At 51.3% G+C, this 18,547-nt stretch overlaps 1 protein-coding gene across 3 annotated transcripts in view; it reads right to left on the bottom strand.

The window, feature by feature from the left end:
• The window catches only part of B4GALNT4 (beta-1,4-N-acetyl-galactosaminyltransferase 4), a 184,274-nt gene that overhangs the window by 138,826 nt on the left and 26,901 nt on the right, over positions 1 to 18,547 (bottom strand). For 2 of the 3 annotated variants that reach the window (XM_075326956.1, XM_075326957.1), the window contains exons 3-4: positions 9,378 to 9,484; positions 9,200 to 9,292 (exon numbers count right to left, since the gene is read on the bottom strand). In XM_075326956.1, coding sequence (XP_075183071.1) covers positions 9,200 to 9,292; positions 9,378 to 9,484 — 200 coding nt within the window. The remainder of the gene's footprint in view (positions 1 to 9,199; positions 9,293 to 9,377; positions 9,485 to 18,547) is intronic. The other variant, XM_075326958.1, reaches the window with a different exon arrangement.

Below are 18,547 nucleotides of genomic sequence, written 5' to 3'. Positions count from 1 at the left end.
CATTTTTCTAACTTTACTTGAAAATATTACTGTAATAAAACATCCAATCTGATAACTGAAGGTGTGCCTGGATTCAGCATCCTAGTGCCAATATGGCACTGCCTTTACCTCATATAGCATAATTCTGCTGGCTGGTCCTCTTTAACCCCTTCACGACCATGGACGGAAAGATCCGTCCTTGTGCCCTGGGCCTTAACGACCAAGGACGGATCTTTCCGTCATGGCGGAATCGCGGCACCGGAGCCTCCGGTGACTGCAATATGTTAACAAAAACCGCAGATTCGGGGAGGAGGGGACCTGTACCTGACCTCAGGAGGGGTGGTGCCTCCTCCCCGGACCTACGGAGGCTGTGATTGGTTGAGCGGCGTTCGTCAGCCAATCACAGCCACTGTAATGTTCCAGCCTTTTAAAATGACTGAAACATTGAAATCCAGCCCTGGCCAGTGCAGCTATAGCACTGGCCATTGGCTGGAGCTGGGTGACCTCACTGGATCACCCTCCCCCAGCTCCAATGCTCTGATTGGAGAGATCGGCCTTGTGACCGATTTCTCCAATCACAGTGGACCTGTTGCCGGTGACCGCCCCCGTCATCGTCCCTGCAGCACGCCAGCACAGTGAGTGTACACAGTGCAATGGCAGGGCGACAAGCTCCGGTCCCATGCTGTTATGAGACCGGAGCATGGGACCCGGAAGTTGCCGCGCTGCCATTGCACTGTACGAAAAGCGTCCCGATCCGCCGCCGCCGCTGCCCTCCGCGATCTGCCACCTGTCTCCCCGATCTCCTGCCCGCACCCTCACCCCCAACACCTCCCGATCCGCTGCCGCCCTCCATCTGCCACAGTGCCACCGCTCCCCCCAATCTGCTGCCCGGCCCCTCACCTCCGTGCAGCAGATCGGAGGGAGCGGTGGCACTATGACAGATGGAGGACTGGGATCGTGCACCCTGTCCTCCATCTGTCATAGTGCCACCGCTCCCTCCGATCTGCTGCCCGGCCCCTCCCCCTCGTGATCGGTGCTCGCCCCCTCCCCTCCGTGATGTGCTGCTCGCCCCCTCCCCTCCGTGATGTGCTGCTCGCCCCCTCCCCTCCGTGATGTGCTGCTCGCCCCCTCCCCTCCCCTCCGTGATGTGCTGCTCGCCCCCTCTCCTCCCCTCCGTGATGTGCTGCTCGCCCCCTCCCCTCCCCTCCGTGATGTGCTGCTCGCCCCCTCCCCTCCGTGATGTGCTGCTCACCCCCTCCCCTCCCCTCCGTGAGGCGCTGCTCGCCCCCTCCCCTCCGTGATGTGCTGCACGCTCCCCCCACCTCTCACCCCCGTGGTCAGCTACCCGCCCCCTCCCCTGTCACCACCGTGATGTGCGCTCCCTCCCCTGTCACCGCCGTGATGTGCGCTCCCTCCCATGTCACCGCCATGATGTGCGCTCCCTCCCATGTCACCGCCGTGATGTGCGCTCCCTCCCCTGTCACCGCCGTGATGTGCGCTCCCTCCCCTGTCACCGCCGTGATGTGCGCTCCCTCCCCTGTCACCGCCGTGATGTGCGCTCCCTCCCCTGTCACCGCCGTGATGTGCGCTCCCTCCCCTGTCACCGCCGTGATGTGCGCTCCCTCCCCTGTCACCGCCGTGATGTGCGCTCCCTCCCCTGTCACCGCCGTGATGTGCGCTCCCTCCCCTGTCACCGCCGTGATGTGCGCTCCCTCCCCTGTCACCGCCGTGATCTGCGCTCCCTCCCCTGTCACCCCCGTGATCTGCTGTCCACTCTCCCTCCACCTCTCACCCCCGTGATCTGCGCTCTGCTCACCTCTCAGCCCCGTGATCTGTGCTCCCTCACCTGTCACCCCGTGATCTGTGCTCCCTCACCTGTCACCCCCGTGATCTGCTGTCCGCTCTCCCTCACCTCTCACCCCCGTGATCTGTGCTCTGCTCACCTGTCTCCTCCGTGATCTGTGCTCTGCTCACCTGTCTCCTCCGTGATCTGCGCTGCGCTCCCTCCCCCACCTCTCACCCTCCCCGATCTGCTGCCTCCTTCATCTCCTGTGATCCAGCTGCCTAGATCCATCCTGTAGGGTAACTATCCCCAATCTCACCTCCCACTCCCCTTCCCACCCATCCCACCCACCGCCCCCTCCCCCATCCTCTGCCGCTCCTGCATCCACTGCGCCCTCTCCCATCCGCCCCCACCCTATCCCAGCCGCCGTCTCACAATCACAGATGCTCCCTTTATATGCCGCTGCCCCCCCATCTGCTGCCGCCCCATCTGCCCCCCCCTCCCCATCTTCCGCTGTTTTTTTTTTCTATGCCATGGGGGTCTAGTTTCCAAAATGGGGTCACATGTGGGGGAGCTCCACTGTTTCGGCACCTCAGGGGGTCTCCAAACAGCATGGAATACGCTAATTGTCCCAGACAATTTTGCGTTTGAAACGTCAATTGACACTCCTTGCCTTCCGAGCCCTGCTGTGCGCCCAAACATTTGAGTTCCACCACATATGAGGTATCTGCGTACTCAGGAGAAATTGCACAATACATTTTATGGTGCAATTTTTCCTGATACCCTTGTGAAAAAAAAGCTACCTGGTTGAAGTAACAATTTTGTGGTAAAAAAGTTTTTTTTTTATTTTCACGGCTCAACTCTATTAACTTTTGTGAAGCCCCCAGAGGCTCAAAGTGCTCAATAAACATCTAGATAAATTCCATGAGGGGTCTAGTTTCCAAAATGGGGTCACATGTGGGGGAGCTCCACTGTTTCGGCACCTCAGGGGCTCTCCAAACGCAACATGGTGCGGCTAACGATTCCAGCTAATTTTCTGTTCAAAAAAGTCAAATGGCGCTCCTTCCCTTCCGAGTCCTGCCGTGCGCCCAAACAGTGGTTTTTCGCCACATATGAGGTATCTGCGTGTTCAGTAGAAATTGCCCAACAAATTTTGGGGGTTCATTTAATCCTGCTACCCTTGTGCATATGCAATATTTGAGGCTAAATTAACATTTTTGTTGCAAAAAGTAAAATGTTCATTTTTTCCTTCCACATTGCTTTAGTTACTGTGAAGCACCTGAAGGGTTAATAACCTTCTTGAATGTGGTTTTGAGTAGCCTGAGGGGGTGCCGTTTTTGGAATGGTGTCACTTTTGGGTGTTCTGTGTCATGTAGACCTTTCAAAATTGCTTCAAATGTGATGTGGTCCCTAAAAAATAAGAATTATTCTTACCGATAATTCGGTTTCTAGGACCTTCCACGACAGCATAGGAGGTTGTCTCTCCACGCCCTAATTGGGACAGGAAGTTCAAGAGGTTTAAAAGGACCCTCCCACCTCCCACAGCCAGTGTCTTACAAAGAATCCATAGCATATGAGAAGTACCACACATTCAGGAATATATGAATACAAAGGGGAGGGAATTACCTGCTGTCGTGGAAGGTCCTAGAAACCGAATTATCGGTAAGAATAATTCTTATTTCTCTAGTCCCTTCCACGACAGCATAGGGGGAATACCAAAGAATTGATACCTAGGGGGGGACCATAGCCTGCAGGACCTTCCTGCCAAAGGCCAAATCCCTGTTGGAATCCAGATCCAACCGATAATGCTTCGTGAAAGTATGGAGCGAAGACCACGTAGCCGCCTTGCAGATCTGCTCAGGGGAAGCCCCTGCCCGTTCAGCCCAGGAGACAGAGGTAGCTCTGGTGGAGTGTGCCGTAAATCCGGTAGGTGGAGAGAGATGCTGAGCGAGGTAGGCGTCTCTAATTGCCCGCACAATCCAGTTGGCGACGGTACTCTTAGCTACCTTCCTGCCCTTATTTCGACCAAAGGGCTGGATAAACAGGTTACTATCAAGGCGCCAAGAAGCAGTAACCTCTAGGTAGTGCAACACAGTCCTACGGACGTCCAAATAATGAAACACTTCCTCACCGGGAGTCCGAGGATTCTGACAGAAGGAAGGCAGGATGATGGACTGAGAACGGTGAAAATCCGAAACCACTTTGGGAAGGAAGGAAGGGTCCAGCTGAAAAACAATGCTGTCAACTCTGACGGTCAGGTAAGGTTCCTGAATAGACAAAGCCTGAAGTTCTCCAACTCTGCGAGCAGACGTAAGAGCCACAAGAAAGCAGTCTTGTGAGAAAGAGAACGAATGGTACAAGAGCACAGTGGCTCAAGTGGTGACTGAGACAGTCCGGTAAGGACCACCTTGAGATCCCAGCGAGGTATCAGGAACCTCCGACGTGGACAGAGTCTACTAGTGGACTCAAAGAACCGACGGATCCAACGATGATCTGCCAGAGCCGTGTTAAGACTGCACTGAGGGCTGACACCTGGACTGTCAGGGCGCTAGGCCTAAGGCCTAAGTCCAAGCCCCACTGGAGGAAGTCCAGGATCTGTGCAATATTAGGCCGAAGTGGGTCAGGAGGCCGAGAACCACACCAGGAGGAAAATCTCTTCCAGATGGTGTTTGTAAATACTATTAGTCACTGGTTTACGGTTCTTCTGTAGGGTAGCCACAACATTGTCAGAAAGCTCTTGGGCCTTCAGTGCCCGGGCCTCAGAAGCCAGGCAGCCAAGGTGAGTTTCTGGGGAGCCGGATGGAAAATCGGACCCTGGGACAGTAAGCTGGGGACCGAACCCAAGAGGACTGGGCCGTCTATTCCTAGAGTCATGACCAGGCTGTACCAACGCCTCCGAGGCCACAGCGGGGCAACCAGTATAGTTGGGACCCCCTCGTCTCTGACCTTCCTCAGGGCCCTTGCGAGAAGAGGAAGAGGGGGGAACGCGTAAGCGAGGCAAGGACCAAGTGTGGCAGAAAGCGTCTACCCCTAACGCCTAATCCCGCGGGTTCAGGGAGACAAATGTTGAGACCCGAATTTCCTGCCGAAGCAAAGAGGTCTACCTCTGGAGTACCCCACCTTGCCACTAGAGAGCAGAACACCGCTTGGGCCAGACTGCACTCCCCTGGGTGAACATCCGGATGACTCAGGAAGTCTGCTTGAAGGCGTAGGGATCCTTGTAGATGGACTGCAGAAAGGGATAGCAGGGACTGTCCTGCCCAGTGGAAGATCCGGGAGGACACAGACTTCAGGGCGCCGACCTAGTACTGCCCTGATGGCGGAGATGTGCCACTGTGGAGCCATTGTCCCAGTAGACTTGGACGTGAGTGTCCCAGAAGGGATCCTGGGCAGCTAGGAGGCTTCTCCGACCCCCCGAGTTCCCGGCAGTTGGAGGACTGGGTGCCGACCTAAGGGCTCCAGTCCCCCTGAACTGAGAGTTTTCCACCATAGCCCCCCCCCCCGCCCCTCTGGCTGGCATCGGTTGCCAGTGAAACCAGGGGTGACCGGGTCCAGGCAACCCCCACCATCAGGTTGTAGGGACACACCAGAGGAGGGACAAGGAGACGGGTGCCGACAGGCGAACTGGTGTTCAGGGAGGAAGGGAGCCCGACCCAATGAACCAGGACACGATCCCATAGACAACGAGAGTGGGCCGGAGCCCACAAGACTGAGGGATTGCAGGATGTCCTAAAACCCAGGGCCGATATAGCGCCTCGAAGGGTCGGGCGCGCCTGTCCATGAACCTCGAGAGTTTGTCCAGCAGCGTCAATCTGTGATCCTCTGGGGGAGGATGCCCGTCAGGGTGAGGCCAACTCCGCAACGGAGGAAGGTGACCACCTCAGCCCTGATCTTTGAAAAGAGTCTTGGAGCCGAAAGAAGCCGAAGGGAAGTACCTGTAAGTGGAAATGAAGCATGGCCCCTCCGTGCAGAACCGCAATTTTGAGGTACTGCCTGAGACAAGGATGGAAGGGCACATGGAACTAGGCGCCCCCAGGGCAATCGAGGCCAACAGGTGGCGGAGACCGAGCAGGGGGAACAACAGAGTTCACAGATTCCATTCTGGAACGTCGGTATCAGACCCGCTGGTTGGAGACGCTTCAGAAAGATGAAAAACCGGACGTCTCCAGATGGTGTTTTGACAAGGCAGAAACGGAGTAGCGACCTACCCCTACTTCCTGACTAGGGACAGAGAAACGACCCCCGAATGGATTAACACCCGAATCATCGAGCACAGGAGATCCTGAGAACCCAGGGCCGACAGGGCCGTGACATGGAGGCCGGGGGGGGGGGGGGGGGAGAAGTCTACCAACAGACCCTCTGAGCTGAGCTTGTAGGACCCCTGGCAAGGTGGAGAAGGCCCGCCACCGGGGAAGAAAGCAGAGAGCCGTCCCCCCACCCGAGCCGACTCACTGTTCGTCATGCTGAGGACTTTGTGGATGGGAAGGGATGAGAAAGTACTCCCCTCACCCTAAGGGTAGCTCCCACGGTCAGACTCACCCCTCCCCTTGGGCTGGGAGGCCCGAGGTATCGAGGGACGAAAGGACCGTTGCCCAGAGGGTGTATCCGGTAGGCCTGACGATCAGTCGCCCTGTCCAGAATATCATCCAGGGCAGACCCAACCCTTAAGCACCCCTTAACGGACGGGAGCAAGCCGCAATGTGGAAGTAGAGTCCCCACTCCAAGCCTTAGCCTAGAGCTCGTCTGTCCGAGTTAGACAAGACTGAGGTCCTGGCAGCCAGGCGGACCGACCACACAGAGGTACCTGCCAAACTAGTAGCCCTCCTAAGTAAGGGAAGGGGTTCCAGAACTCATCCCTAGGCCCCAGGAAATTGAGCCTCCACTGGTCGAGCCTCCAAAGGAGGGACAGGGGGACCTAAGAGGAGGCAGTATGGGCCCGATGGGAGATGACGAAGCCTCCCAGGACTTCTTCATGAGACTTCTGACCTACCCAACTATCAGATTCCTAAGCTGGTAATCGGCCGCAAGGGGGAGCGCTGTTAGTATAGCGACCTTGGCCACCTGCATGGGAATCTCCCAAAGCAACCCAGAACTCTCCAGGGGAACCGTGCCAGAGAACACTCCAGAAGCTCCTCAAGGAAATCCCATTCTAGAGAGAAGATCCAGGACAGTAGCATGGACAAGAAACCCCCTTGCCCAGTGGTTTTCAGGCCCGCGAACATTTCGCCCTTAACGGAGGGGAGGACTCATCCTCCAACCCTACAGTGCACCCAACTGCTCCATTAAGATCCCCCAATCATCTCAGGGAAAGAAAAGACCGGTCAGGCCCGGAGAAAAAACCTATATCGGGACCCACCGAGGCGGAATCAGCCTCAGGATCAGACGACTGGAGGTAACTTTTTCGTGGCAGAAGGGTCAGCAGCAGGGAGGGAGGCTAGCGAGGCCTGAAGCTCCTGTATCATCATGGACCGCAGCTTGGCACAAGGGACGGGCTATACACACGATGCCTGCCCTCTCCACGCAATGGAACAGAGAAGCGTCATCAGACCAGGCAGCCAGCCCATGTCCTGATACAGCAATATCCAGGAGCGTCCCCTGGGATTCAACTCCCAAGCTCACACACCCAAGGCCATAGGCCACCAGTAGCCCATGGAATGGACAGACGTATACTGCTGGCAAGGTTTCCTTAGCCTTGCACACTTGTCAGACGCGACACAAATACCAGCAGGACCATCCTCCTGGAAACCACTCACCATGTCAGCCTGAAACCAGGCATAAGGGACCGTCCCTCAGCCTCTTACTGAAGCAGGGGGCAACGCTGGGCTCTGCAGAAGCAGAGGAAGACCTGGCAGTGCACACAGAAGAATCCTTACCGTGGGTCTGATGCCTTCAGGGCAGCCTTCCTGTGGAAAGGCCTGCCCCCCCCAGCGACTGGTGATGTTCCCCGCCTCCTGCAGAAGGTCCCGGACAGGCCGTGTCAGCGTCGGCGTGTCCTCCACGCTGCCTCCGCAAACCGGAAGCGCTCAACCGGAAGTCCGCAAGACCGGAAGTCCCGCCCCCGGGAGCACTTCCTGATCGCTCCGGCAGCGTGCATGCAGGAAGCGGCCGGCGGCTCAGGGAGGACGCCGGCCGGGGAGCTCAACAGCCTGCATCACCCCATAGGAGGCTCCGGAAGGCTGGAGCAGCGGTCCCCCACAGCGTGAGGGAACAGCAAGGGAGGAGCGGTGAAGGCCCGACCGATGCTGTCCGGCTTAAGGTAACAGGGGAAAGAAAAAAAAAAAAATATTACACTGTAGTTCGCCGGCCACCACAGCATAGGAGAAAAATAAAAAACCTCTCCATGCCCCATGGGGACAGGAAAGACACTGGCTGTGGGAGGTGGGAGGGTCCTTTTAAACCTCTTGAACTTCCTGTCCCAATTAGGGCGTGGAGAGACAACCTCCTATGCTGTCGTGGAAGGGACTAGAGAAAAGTGGCTTTGTAAATTTTGTTGTAAAAATGAGAAATTGCTCATAAACTTTAAACCCCTATAACTTCCTTAAATTTTTTTTTTTTTCTCCCAAAATTGTTCTGATGTAAAATAGACATGTGGGAAATGTTATTTATTAATTATTTTGTGTCATATGTCTCGTTGGTTTTAGAGCATAAAAATTCAAAGTTTGAAAATTACAAAATTTTCAAAATTTTCGCGAAATTTCCGTTTTTTTCAAAAAGAAATGCAAAAAATATCGGCCTAAATTTACCACTAACATGAAGCCCAATATACCACGAAATGTCACGAAAAAACAGTCTCAGAATCACCGGGATCCGCTGAAGCGTTCCAGAGTTATAACCTCATAAAGTGACACTGGTCAGAATTGCAAAAAATGGCCTGGTCTTTAGGGTCAAAATAGGCTTGGGGCTGAAGGGGTTAAGTCCAGCATTATATGAGCTGGGTCACATACGGAAGTCCCAAAAAGGCAAGTCCCAAGTTTCTTCCCTTGTGATTTCTGCAAAAAGGCAATATAAGTTACAATACAGTTTTTGCTTAATTAGTCTACGTTGCTTGCTTCGTTATATACAATGACTCATCAATGTGGCCGGCCGCTGTCTCCGGTCAGATCGGCTCGATTCTCTCCAGTGACAACAAGGTCAGCCAGTTATAATCAGTGGCTGAGCATCATGCGGCTGCCCAGGAAAGGCTGTACAGAGTCAGCAGCAAACAACCTGCACCTCACTTGTCTAGTTCCAATGCCGAATTTTTAAGGAACATATATTTACTGGTAATTTAGGAGGAAATGTGCTTTGATGTATGGTCATCATTACCTCCCTGGCTGTAGGAACAGTTCCTACCATCTTCCTAAGGAAGAATCTAGGTCACAGACTGCGGCTGCATTTCGCTGCACCGATCCCATCAGTCTTGCTTTACAGAATTACTTACAATGCGAAAACACTTACCTTCTCATCCCAGGGCACAGGGGTGTCAGTGAGGTTCACCTGCCCTAGGCCCGGATGCATTTGCTGGCTTCTCTTCCACCCAAGGGCGTCCATCTGTAATGAGGAGTGAAGTGTTAAAACGTCTTCAGCCCTCAAAAGCTTACATCCCCATGTATAAGCCCAACCTCGTATTTCTTACCGTCGGGACTTCCTCGCTGGAGTCTCCGGCTTGTGAGTGTGGAGGGGAGGCCTGCACCTTCCCCGTTTTTCGGACAGCATCAGTTCCTTCAAGTTTTTCGCCATCTGCTTCGTAAGATGGAAAATTCCAGCAAGTCAAAACGAAATACAACTAAGGGAGTATTCATACACAACATTAAGACATGAAAAAAATAAAGAAATATATACAGTCAGGGCCAGAAATATTAGGACAGTGACACAAGTTTTGTTATTTTAGCTGTTTACAAAAACATGTTCAGAAATACAATTATATATATATAACTAGAAGGTGGCCCGATTCTACGCATCGGGTATTCTAGAATTTACGTATAGTGTAGTTCATGTATGATTTTTGTTTATATAATATATATATATATAGATATTGTTGTGTGTAGTTACCAAGTGTTTGTGTAGGGGCTGTACATGTTCTGGGTGTTGTCTGGGTGTGGCGGGGGGTGAGAGCGGTGTTGTATGTGTGTTGCGTTGTTTGTGGAGCGCTGTGTGTCTGTAGCGTTGTATGTGTGTGTGTTGCGCGGTTTGTGTGTGTGGTGTGTTTTGGGGAGAGGTATGTTTTGTGCAATGTGTGTGTTGTGCGGTATGTGCGTATATTTGTGTGTGCCGCGGTGTTTGTGTGTTGGGTGTTGTGTGTGTGCAGCGTTGTCTGTGTGTGTGTGGGTGTCTGTGTAGGGCAGTTGTTTGTGGTTCCCAATGTGTGTGTGTGGTGTGTTGTGCAGTGCGAGCGCGCGTGTGTGTGTGTTGGGGGGAGGTGTGCACTTCCCATCGTGCTCCATCCCCCATGCAGCGCACTCCCCATCGTGCTCCATCCCCCATGCAGCGCACCCCCCATGGTGCTCCATCTCCCATGCTGCGCAGTCCCAAACGTGCTCCATCCACCATGCTGCGCACTCCCAAACGTGCTCCATCCGCCATGCTGCGCACTCCCAAACGTGCTCCATCCGCCATGCTCCGCACTCCCCATCGTGCTCCATCCCCCATGCTGCGCACCCCCCCCATCGTGCTCCATCCCCCATGCAGCGCACTCCCCATCGTGCTCCATCCCCTATGCTACGCACCCCCCATCGTGCTCCATCTCCCATGCTGCGCACTCCCAAAAGTGCTCCATCCGCCATGCTGCGCACTCCCAAACGTGCTCCATCCGCCATGCTGCGCACTCCCAAACGTGCTCCATCCGCCATGCTGCGCACTCCCAAACGTGCTCCATCCGCCATGCTGCGCACTCCCAAACGTGCTGCATCCGCCATGCTGCGCACTCCCAAACGTGCTGCATCCGCCATGCTGCGCACTCCCAAACGTGCTCCATCCGCCATGCTGCGCACTCCCAAACGTGCTCCATCCGCCATGCTGCGCACTCCCAAACGTGCTCCATCCGCCATGCTGCGCACTCCCAAACGTGCTCCATCCCCCATGCTGCACCAGCATCAGCCTCTCTACCCGCAGCATCAGCCTCTATGCCCGCAGCATCAGCCTCTATGCCCGCAGCATCAGCCTCTCTACCCGCAGCATCAGCCTCTCTACCCGCAGCATCAGCCTCTCTACCCGCAGCATCAGCCTCTCTGTCCCCAGCATCAGCCTGTCTCATCCCAGCATCAGCCTGTCTCATCCCAGCATCAGCCTCTCTCCTCCCAGCATCAGCCTTTTCTGTCCCCAGCATCAGCCTCTCTCCTCCCAGCATCAGCCTTTTCTGTCCCTAGCATCAGCCTCTCTCCTCCCAGCATCAGCCTCTCTCCTCCCAGCATCAGCCTCTCTCCTCCCAGCATCAGCCTCTCTCCTCCCAGCATCAGCCTCTCTCCTCCCAGCATCAGCCTTTTCTGTCCCCAGCATCAGCCTCTCTCCTCCCAGCATCAGCCTTTTCTGTCCCTAGCATCAGCCTCTCTCCTCCCAGCCTACCCCAGCCTCAGCCTACCCCAGCATCAGCCTCTCTCCTCCCAGCATCAGCCTCTCTCCTCCCAGCCTACCCCAGCCTCAGCCTCCCCCAGCCTCAGCCTCTCTCCTCCCAGCATCAGCCTCTCCCCAGCATCAGCCTCTCTCCTCCCAGCCTACCCCAGCCTCAGTCTCCCCCAGCATCAGCCTCTCTCCTCCCAGCATCAGCCTTTTCGGTCCCCAGCATCAGCCTCTCTCCTCCCAGCTTACCCCAGCCTCAGCCTCCCCCAGCATCAGCCTCTCTTCCCTCAGCCTCCCCATCCCAGCCTTCCCCAGGATCAGCCTCTCTCCTCCCAGCCTCCTCCAGCACGCCGTGCTCCTCTGCCGACACTCACAGATCCGATCGCATACACACACACACTCACACACACCCGATCGCATACACTCACACACACCCAATCACATACACTCACACACACCCAATCGCATACACTCACACACACCCAATCGCATACACTCACACACACACACACTGACGATATTGCACATACGCGCTCACACTCACAACATCCGGAGATACCACATGCTTCTGGCCATGTGATCTTCCGGCAGGTCCTGGAAGCTCACAGCACAGTATCGCCGCCGAGAAGCAAGCGATATCCCAGGATGTTGTGAGTGTGTGGATGCGATGTGTGTGTGTGTGTGTGTGTGTGTGTGTGTGTGCGTGTGTGCGTGTGTGTGTGTGCGTGTGTGCGTGTGTGTATGTTCCGCCGCTGCAGGACCTTGATGCGCTGGTAACTATACTACCATGGTTACCAGCGTATCTCGCCCCCCGCTCGCACGGGAGCCCACACCAGCATACGCCGGCCAGCCCCAGCAATGTGAGGGTATGTGTCGGCTGGGTTGGCGGCGTACGCTGATGGTACTCACCTGGGAGTCGTGGGTCCGTGACCGTGTCGGTTCCGGGAATGCGTGGGGGGCGGGGCCAGAGCTAACGTGCATTGCGTGAGGGGGCGGGGCGTGGCCGAGTTGCCAATGCCTGCAGGGTGCCGAGGCGAGAGGCCAATCTGTAGGGGGGGGCGCAGCCTGGGCGAGCGGCCAATCCGTGCGGGGGGCCGGGGCCATGGCGAGCCCAGCGGCCAATCAGCTTTGTGTCACCGTAAGGACACAATTTTGGAGCAAGACAGACAGACAGACAGAATAAGGCAATTATATATATAGATATGGGCTGAAAGTGCACACTCCCAGCTGCAATATGAGAGTTTTCACATCCAAATCGGAGAAAGGGTTTAGGAATCATAGCTCTGTAATGCATAGCCTCCTCTTTTTCAAGGGACCAAAAGTAATTGGACAAGGGACTCTAAGGGCTGCAATTAACTCTGAAGGCGTCTCCCTCGTTAACCTGTAATCAATGAAGTAGTTAAAAGGTCTGGGGTTGATTACAGGTGTGTGGTTTTGCATTTGGAAGCTGTTGCTGTGACCAGACAACATGCGGTCTAAGGAACTCTCAATTGAGGTGAAGCAGAACATCCTGAGGCTGAAAAAAAAAGAAAAAAATCCATCAGAGAGATAGCAGACATGCTTGGAGTAGCAAAATCAACAGTCGGGTACATTCTGAGAAAAAAGGAATTGACTGGTGAGCTTGGGAACTAAAAAAGACCTGGGCGTCCACGGATGACAACAGTGGTGGATGATCGCCGCATACTTTCTTTGGTGAAGAAGAACCCGTTCACAACATCAACTGAAGTCCAGAACACTCTCAGTGAAGTAGGTGTATCTTTCCCTAAGTCAACAGTAAAGAGAAGACTCCATGAAAGTAAATACAAAGGGTTCACATCTAGATGCAAACCATTCATCAATTCCAAAAATAGACAGGCCAGAGTTAAATTTGCTGAAAAACACCTCATGAAGCCAGCTCAGTTCTGGAAAAGTATTCTATGGACAGATGAGACAAAGATCAACCTGTACCAGAATGATGGGAAGAAAAAAGTTTGGAGAAGAAAGGGAACGGCACATGATCCAAGGCACACCACATCCTCTGTAAAACATGGTGGAGGCAACGTGATGGCATGGGCATGCATGGCTTTCAATGGCACTGGGTCACTTGTGTTTAGTGATGACATAACAGCAGACAAGAGTAGCCGGATGAATTCTGAAGTGTACCGGGATATACTTTCAGCCCAGATTCAGCCAAATGCCGCAAAGTTGATCGGACAGCGCTTCATAGTACAGATGGACAATGACCCCAAGCACACAGCCAAAGCTACCCAGGAGTTCATGAGTGCAAAAAAGTGGAACATTCTGCAATGGCCAAGTCAATCACCAGATCTTAACCCAATTGAGCATGCATTTCACTTGCTCAAATCCAGACTTAAGACGGAAAGACCCACAAACAAGCAAGACCTTAAGGCTGCGGCTGTAAAGGCCTGGCAAAGCATTAAGAAGGAGGAAACCCAGCGTTTGGTGATGTCCATGGGTTCCAGACTTAAGGCAGTGATTGCCTCCAAAGGATTTGCAACAAAATATTGAAAATGAAAATATTTTGTTTGGGTTTGGTTTATTTGTCCAATTACTTTTGACCTCCTAAAATGTGGAGTGTTTGTAAAGAAATGTGTACAATTCCTCCAATTTCTATCAGATATTTTTGTTCAAACCTTCAAATTAAACGTTACAATCTGCACTTGAATTCTGTTGTAGAGGTTTCATTTCAAATCCAATGTGGTGGCATGCAGAGCCCAACTCGCGAAAATTGTGTCACTGTCCAAATATTTCTGGACCTAACTGTATAAATTAAAAAAAAAATGTTCATGTAAAATAGCTGCTAGGAAACCACTGCTAAGGACAGGCAACAAGCAGAAGAGACTTGTTTGGGCTAAAGAACACAAGGAATGGACATTAGACCAGTGGAAATCTGTGCTTTGGTCTGATGAGTCCAAATTTGAGATCTTTGGATCCAACCACCGTGTCTTTGTGCAACGCAGAAAAGATGAACGGATGGACTCTACATGCCTGGTTCCCACCGTGAAGCATGGAGGAGGAGGTGTGATGGTGTGGGGGTGCTTTGCTGGTGACACTGTTGGGGATTTATTCAAAATTGAAGGCATACAGAACCAGCATGGCTACCACAGCATCTTGCAGCGGCATGCTATTCCATCCGGTTTGCGTTTAGTTGGACCATCATTTATTTTTCAACAGGACAATGACCCCAAACACACCTCCAGGCTGTGTAAGGGCTATTTGACTAAGAAGGAGAGTGATTGGGTGCTACGCCAGATGACCTGACCTCCACAGTCACCAGACCTGAACCCAATCGAGATGGTTTGGGGTGAGCTGGACCGCAGAGTGAATGCAAAAGAGCCAACAAGTGCTAAGCATCTCTGGGAACTCCTTCAAGACTGTTGGAAGACCATTTCCGGTGACTACCTCTTGAAGCTCCTCAAGAGAATGCCAAGAGTGTGCAAAGTAGCAATCAAAGCAAAAGGTGGCTACTTTGAAAAACCTAGAATATAAGACATATTTTCAGTTGTTTCACACTTTAAGTATTTCATTCCACGTTTTCATTCATAGTTTTGATGTCTTCAATGTGAATCTACAATTTTTCGTCATGAAAATAAAGAAAAACTCTTTGAATGAGGTGTGTCCAAACTTCTGGTCTGTACTGTATATTACACATATATACACACACACACACACACACACACACACACACACACACACACACACACACACACATATATACATACACACAGTAATATATACAGTGTGTCCACCCATATCCTGTCCACCACCATTAACTTGAGAACAGCGGCAGCTATAGGCATAGTAGTGGTGTCTAGGTATAGTAAAGTAGCCATGCGCTACACAATGAAACCACCTATAGCGCCACCTGGTGGAAAACAACGGAGTTAGCATTTTTATCTCAAAAACGAAACGAGATAGAGAAAAAAAGTGAATTACAAAGTTGTAGGGCATCATCAATTCAATACGAATCGACACCTTGCATACAGAAATGCTATGATATGAAACCCATGACCCCCCAAAAACATTGAATGCTGGTCACGCATATGGTGCTATTTAACTTTGATGCTCAAAGTGGCCACCGTTGGCTGCAATGCACATCTGGACTCTGGACAGCATACTGTATCTTGCTGCACGTTGTGCAATATGGTAGGTGACACGTTTGCACAAGCCTCTGTGATAAGTTGTCGTAGTTCCTGCAATGTTGGTGGAGGGGTCGCATACACCTGCTGTTTGATCTGACCTCACAGAAAGAAGTCCAATGGGGTCAGGTCAGGTGAGCGTGGAGGCCACTCCACACAGCCACCATACCCAATGACTTGTAGGAAGGTCTCCATGAGGTATCGCTTCACGTCCGCAGCCTTGTGAGTTTTACACGTTCTAATCATAGCATTTCTGTATGCAAGGTGTCGATTCATATTGAATTGATGATGCCCAGCAACTTTGTAATTCACTTTTTTTCTCTATCTCGTTCTGTTTTCGAGATAAGAATGCTAACTCCGTTGTTTTCCACCAGGTGGCGCTATAGGTGGTTTCATTGCGTAGCGCATGGCTACTTTACTATACCTAGACACCACTTCTATGCCTATAGCTGCCGCCATTGTGAAGTTAATGGCGGGACAGGATATGGGTGGGCATACTGTATATATTGGCGCCTTTTATTGATATTTTTTGATATTTTTTTTTCTGCACACAGAAAAACAACTCACCATGTGCATGTTTTCGCATTGAAATCAATAGGAGCCTTTTTCAAAGAGAATTTGAAGCTTTTTTTATATCCTGCTCCAAAATCCACATCAGTCTGAACATACAATGATGGCTCTGTTTAGCCTTGGCACGCTCACAGTAATGCGTATGTAATGCACCAATACATTGATGACCTCAGGGTGCATAATGTTACTGCGAGGTGAGGATTTTATACATATTTTTGTGGTATAATCATTGATGTATTATTTAAAGGGACAGTCTGGATGCAGGGTCACTTTACATATTTTGTTAGGGGCAAAAAGAAAAGTTCTATCCAGCCCTGGCATTTGTATTCTTTAGTAATAGAGAAATGGCTGCTATCACCAGCATGATCCGGGTCTCGATGAATATATATATATATATATATATATATATATATATATATATATATATATATATATATATATATATATATATATATATATATATATATATATATATATATATATAATGTCTGGGTATGTGTGTGTGTGTATGTGTATGTCCGGGATTGGCATCCGCACCGTCGCAGCTACAGCCACAAAATTTTGCACACTCATACTTCTGGACCCCGAGAGCGTCATAGGCTATGTTTTGAGGGGGAAATTTTAACCCCGCGCTTTACAGTTATTCACCAAAAAACCTGCCTTCATTAAAGCGAATAGAGCTGGGAGCTACAGTGCAGCCAGAACTTCAGAAGAATGCGCAGCCATGCCCTTATATGGAATGTTGGCGTGTCACAATGCAGCCAGAGAAAGACAAAGACAGACACAGACAGGGAAAGAGGCAGACACAGACAGGGTAAGAAACAGACTGAAAGGGAAAGAGACTAGACAGGGAAAGAGAGAGACAGGTTAAGAGACAGACACAGACAGTTAAAGAGACAGACACAGACAAAGAGACAGACACAGGGAAACAGACAGACAGGGAAAGAGAGCGAAAGAGACAGACAGGGAAAGAGACAGACAAAGAGACAGACACAGGGAAAGAGACAGAGGGAAAGAGACAGACAGGGAAAGTGACAGAGATAGATAGATAGATAGATAGATAGACAGGGAAAGAGATAGACAGGGAAGGAGATTGAGACAGACGGAGAAAACATGGATTTTATCAAAACTAAAACAAGCAGCCCAGCAAGTAACATAAATAGAATCAGAGTCTCTGCCCCTACATTAAGCAGTTCTCAGATTAGATGACAAAAAGCTGGAAAAAAAAATGTGTCTATCAAGAACTAGAGGACTCCTTAAAAGGAATCTCATATTTTTCGGAAAATAACAGATAGGAATTAATTAATTGGACTCACACTGCCTTTATATTGCACTTTACAGGCAATACGGAGATCAATGTCCACAGTCCGCATGACTGTTATGGTGTAAGTCAGAGGTATACAGTGATTCGGTGCATGAAGCCGGACAGAAGAGATTCATCTGCAGATCGCAGACAAATCTAGAGAAAAGTATTAAGATTTGTAGAGTTTGATGTCTAGGGTGGTCAAACGAATAAGATTAATGCGGCTGTCAGCACAAAATGCCCAACACAGGCGCACGGTGCACCCTCAGTGTGGCCACGTAGTTTAGTGCAGCTGCCCACGGTCTTGTTTTCCATCTACCTCCACTTTTGTCTGACTGCGCGTGCTTTGTTTGCACAGTCATTTTGTGACTGCGTGTGCTTGGTTTGCACAGTCAGTTTGTGACTGCGTGTGCTTGGTTTGCACAGTCATTTTGTGCTTAATGACTGACATTTCAAGAAGCCCAGAGCTGAGCTGAGTACTTTTGCACGCTTCCTTTTGGTTACCCCTGGGGGAGTAAACTGATGAAAACTACTCATGTTAGAAGTTTTTTGTTTTTCTTTCCATAAATAACATACCTTAAGGGTACAGTCACACACATAAAGATTCAACCCTGAATTTTGTAGAAAACAGTCTTCCAAATCCGCAAAAAAATATGCACGCATTACATACAGAAGAGTTGCATAGTAATATCCATAAGCTGACATGCCACAGATTGAGGTCAGTTACCCTTCCCATCCCATTTCTATGGCCGGTTTAACGTCTCAGAGTTTTTCCAGCTCATGACTAGGTAACAAAATCGGAGACCGAAGCTCTAAATCTCACCAAGAAATGCTGTTCTGCCAGTAATGTAAATACTACAGATAATACTACAGTGGGGGGGTAGAATTACATTTAGGACCTATGGTTAAGGCCTATTTCACACATCCGTGTCTCCGGTACGTGTTTGGTCCTTTTCTTCACGTACCGAAGACACGGGCACACGTAGACCCATTAAAATCAATGGGTCTGCGCTCACGTGCGTGTTCTGCCATGGACCGTGTGGAGGATACGTGTGCCCGTGTGCTCCATACGTCAACATGTCCGTTTTTCTCCGGCATCACGGGTGTCACACGGAACGCAAACGGACCACAAGGAGGTGTTCCGTGTGATACGCACTGGAGAAAACACACGTGTTTGAGAAAAAAAAAAAAAAACTTTTCTCTCTGCCGCTGCCGTCATTTGCTTCCAACCGCCACTCA

The sequence above is a fragment of the Anomaloglossus baeobatrachus genome, chromosome 10 (assembly GCF_048569485.1).
Source record: "Anomaloglossus baeobatrachus isolate aAnoBae1 chromosome 10, aAnoBae1.hap1, whole genome shotgun sequence".
NCBI lineage: Eukaryota > Metazoa > Chordata > Amphibia > Anura > Aromobatidae > Anomaloglossus > Anomaloglossus baeobatrachus.
The sequence above is the reverse complement of the archived record's forward strand: the minus strand, read 5'-3'. Positions and strand labels throughout refer to the sequence as shown.